Raw genomic sequence first — 4,090 nt, 5'->3', positions numbered from 1 at the left:
GCTTATATTATTTCCTTAATGTTTTCTCTCCTCAACAGGCTTATGCAGGGCAGTCGTGTTTCAATTTGCATATTGCTGGGCTGCATGGACACAGGGATCTGAATGGTATTGAATCGTGCGTATGGGTCCTTACGGGGTCCGTGGCGAAATATTATTTTCACTTGCCTAATTCAGATTTCATTTCCTCGCCTTGACGGAATCGGGGTTTCTCATTGCTACTGCAGCCCATGGGTTGCTCGGGGCCTTGAGGTGTGGCAGCTCGAGGCTTGCAAACAGTACTTTCGGAAGGTACCCTCACATAATTCTGGGCAAAACATTCTTCAGTCCATCGATTTTCTATTCAATGCCGAGTTGTTAAAGCCATAAACTGACGAGTAATGCGGTCTGGGTGGCATACAAATCCACGCCCCCAATAGGGTCACCTAAGCAAAGGAATCTACGGCGGAGCGCGCCAAGATACGCGGAGCCCAAGCGCCGCCTTTCCCTTTCTAAAGCCTCAGAACCATTAAAATGACACATATTTTGTGGTAGACTGCCCCACCTGGATGGCTTTGAGGAATGGGAATCCCGTCCGTTTCCCACTACTCTAGCCCGCAGCTGGGCTGCCACTGGCGTGCTCCACCAATCCCCGCCCTTATTTTGATTGTGTAGGCGCATAATACCTTCTCGACACAATTTATAGATTTTGTCGTGTCAAAAGAGGTCACTGTTCACGTTTTTACGATACATTGGGGAACATTCCCGCCGCTGCTCCTCCTATACAGGCATCGCCCAGCTCCTGCCCGCCTCCGCAGTATCTTCCACAACAAGCATGACAGAATGGACGGACTGCAGCGGCGGTTAAAGTACGCACAATGGACTGCAGAGCCTCCCCACCTGCGACCTCCTCACAACGCCAACAATTCCCGAGCTGCCGTCCCCCGGTTCCCTACAACTGTGGCAACCCCAGGCGCATTCGTTGCTGAGGACTATGGAAGGGCTCTCCCTTCACGGAGCAAGCTCTTCCCTGCCAGCTCTCAGGAACTTTCCAGGCTGGAGCATTCGGACTACTGCGACCGTGTCCATCCCACACAAAACTTATCACGGAAACAGAAACTGCAGCGCGGCGTGTTGGAGCCAACCATCGGCTGCCATAGCCATGGATCCCAGCTGTTTCCTTTCCTCACCAGGTACTTCCCCAACCGCGTCTAATTTGAGAGCCATACTTGCTCATATGCTGCTCTCTATGCCTATTGGCAATCGAAGTGCGCAATGCCTTAGCAGCNGAGAGCCATACTTGCTCATATGCTGCTCTCTATGCCTATTGGCAATCGAAGTGCGCAATGCCTTAGCAGCACTCCTGCACTCCACCTGGACAGGATTTACGTATCTCCAGCTTCGCTACCTTTTCCTTCAACAACTTCACCCCGTGATATGTGCGTCGTTCTTTTTGCGCTTCGAAGGTCGTGCTCGTCGCCAGCGGTTAATGGGAAGGGCCACTCAGGCGCACTCTGTCCTGATGTGGAACAGGGCTCTCTGCCACCTGTCACGCAGTCAAAAGTAAATATCCTTTCAGGAAATATGACTTCTTCGCTCTTCGGAGGCCACGCCGCTCCACTGCCTCTTTTCGACTCCCGGGCTGCAGCAGCAACTGCTGCCTCTTGCTGTACGCATGCGGCAACAGCAGACGCTGCCAGCCCGAGGCGGTGGGCAGGCAAGGCCCTTGTTGGCAGCAGCAGCTGCAGGGAAAGTGTAAGGGCTGAAAATACCCATTCGATCAATGGACCGTTCTTTCAGAGACCAAAAGGAAAGCCACAGAAAAACGGCAAGCAAGCGTCCCTTGACTCGCGACAGACCTATGAGAACTCAACAGGAGAATACGAAAGCGCAGCCGAAGCAGCACAGGAGAACGAAAAGCTCGGGCAAACCAAAGCTGTGGGCTGCACAGCCTCTCCAAGAACTATTGAAGCGTACGCAAAGTCCCCTCGTCTCTGCCACCCCTCAGGCAACCCGAAGAGTTTATCGGGGTATACGGATGCGCGTAGCGCAGCCACAATACGCGAGTCGTCCGCTAACTCGAGCAGCTCTTCCTGCAGCGCTCCAGACATGAAAATGGAGAAGCAACATCTGATACTTGCGAAGCCCCCTGCAAAAGTGCCAGATACAACTGAAAAGCCTGTACGGACAAACAACGCACACTTGGCCAGTGCCCACTGTGACGCACCCCAGCGCATCTNACTGAAAAGCCTGTACGGACAAACAACGCACACTTGGCCAGTGCCCACTGTGACGCACCCCAGCGCATCTTCTCAGCTCTGTGCTGGAACAGCCGGCATATTCTGCAAGATGAGCGTGCGTCGTGTATTTTGCACGGGGCGGAAACAGAAAGTTTGCGTTCCTTCAGGACAAACAAGACACGCCACAAGTAACTAGCAAGACTACTGTGGATCTAAGGCAGCTACGGGAAGAATGCTCACTGCCATTTACTCCCTTACCAGGGGGCCTTCATGCCTCTACGCAACGTCAGCAGGCACGGCTAGCCCCCACACAGCACGGTGTTCTTGCTTATGAAGCACCTGCGGCACTAGCAGCGCACCCAAGAGCTGTCGCTGAACTCAAGCGATGGACGACCGAATGTTGCAACTCTGCTACGCCTACACTACGATATGGTAATTCGTGTTGGACGCCCCAGGATTCACCTGCGTGCATCTGTGATTGTAGCTGTTGACGACAACCTGGAGAGATTTGAAGGAATGCTCGAGCCGATTGTAAAGCTTCTGGTTGATAAGACTGTTGAGCAGGCGATCGAGGAAGCGAAGCAGGAACAGCAACTGCTTACGCTGCACAAGCGAAGGCAAGAGCTGCTGAAAAATCAGCAGCAGCAGCTGCTTGAGTTGGAACAGCGCGAAGCACGCAGGCACTTTCAGGCGCAGCAGGCAATACAAAACCAACTCGCTGCGTGAGCGAAATCAAATCGCAGCTCAAAAAGTGTCTGCTTCGCACAACCACGTGCAACTTACGCAGCAAACGGCAGATTACCCTGGCTTGTGATACCTACGGTGAACGTGAGCCCGTATGCTTACAGGAGGGAGCACGAAACTCAGCTGTGGCGTCATTTGTGGGTAGCGCACATCGGAACGACTTTGCTAGATGAAGACTCTCTTGAAAAGATCGTGGAACAGTTGGATGAGGTAATGCTGAGAACTATAATTTAGCTTCGCATACATTGCGCGTTATCAGCTCTCTTTTCCCCCGTGGGGGTGCACAGCAGTTCGCCGATTATATAGTACTGTCTTGTCGTGGTTACAGGAGAGTTCATTCTTATCTTCGGTTGACACTCTTTCGGGCGAGTTCCTTGCTGAAGTTGCCAAGGCGGCTACTGGGGAGCTCAAGAAACGGAAGGTGAGGGAAGATACAGACGCGAAACTATTGCTAATATTCAAAGGGATGCCACCTCATGCCAATAAGGGTCTCGTGGAAATTCTGCTGACTTGCGGTTGTGCGACCATCACCTAGGATCCACTTGCACAGAGTTTGGACAACTAAATGTGTCGCTACTGATGATTGGTTAGCCTTGAGTCAGATGAGGGATTGTGGCTGTGCACTCCACTGAATCATACAGCGGCGCAACTCAGCTGAGCGAAGGCGTCGTCCCTTATGCTGAAGCGTCAGGGTTCTCTTTTCAGGGGGCAGGCACTGCGACCCGTCTGTTGCTACCTTTCCAATAGCTATATGGCCCATTGAATTGCGTGAAAATTCAGGATATAGGAGAGGAGCTGGCGAAATTGTGGTTCAATGCAGAGAAGGTGCAGACAGCCAGTCGCCGACAGCAAGAGTTGCTCATCTGGGGACAGCACTTGAGAATGAGAGAAAAGATCAAACGACGAAGAGAGCTACGTCGAGGAGTTGTCCATATTTTTGTCACACCCGCAGGTGAACACCTTCGTCGGTTCAGAGCCTGTAAAATGCGTTCTAGCCCTGTAGCTTTTAAGGAGTATTTGATGCCTTTCATCCGTGTCCATCAACACGTTCTTGGAGGGCCAGTATCTCTTCCGTTGTAAGCAGCCCGTTTGAGTATTTGTAGCTCCCGAGCATAAAGTGTGTGCACCAT

At 52.2% G+C, this 4,090-nt stretch overlaps 1 protein-coding gene across 1 annotated transcript in view; it reads left to right on the top strand.

Annotated features, from left to right (window-relative positions):
- Positions 1-819: 819 nt before the first annotated feature.
- EMH_0053790 (uncharacterized protein) overlaps positions 820-4,090 on the top strand; it is a gene marked incomplete at both ends in the record, with an annotated part of 4,474 nt that continues 1,203 nt past the window's right edge. The window contains 7 exon segments of the mRNA XM_013500522.1: positions 820-1,169; positions 1,443-2,215; positions 2,219-2,228; positions 2,672-2,938; positions 3,065-3,170; positions 3,289-3,381; positions 3,741-3,912. Coding sequence (XP_013355976.1) covers positions 820-1,169; positions 1,443-2,215; positions 2,219-2,228; positions 2,672-2,938; positions 3,065-3,170; positions 3,289-3,381; positions 3,741-3,912 — 1,771 coding nt within the window.

The sequence above is a fragment of the Eimeria mitis genome, genomic scaffold, assembly GCF_000499745.2.
Source record: "Eimeria mitis Houghton genomic scaffold, Emh_scaff55, whole genome shotgun sequence".
Classification (NCBI taxonomy): Eukaryota; Apicomplexa; class Conoidasida; order Eucoccidiorida; family Eimeriidae; genus Eimeria; species Eimeria mitis.
Note: the sequence above shows the minus strand (reverse complement) of the source record. Positions and strands in the feature narration are given on the sequence as shown.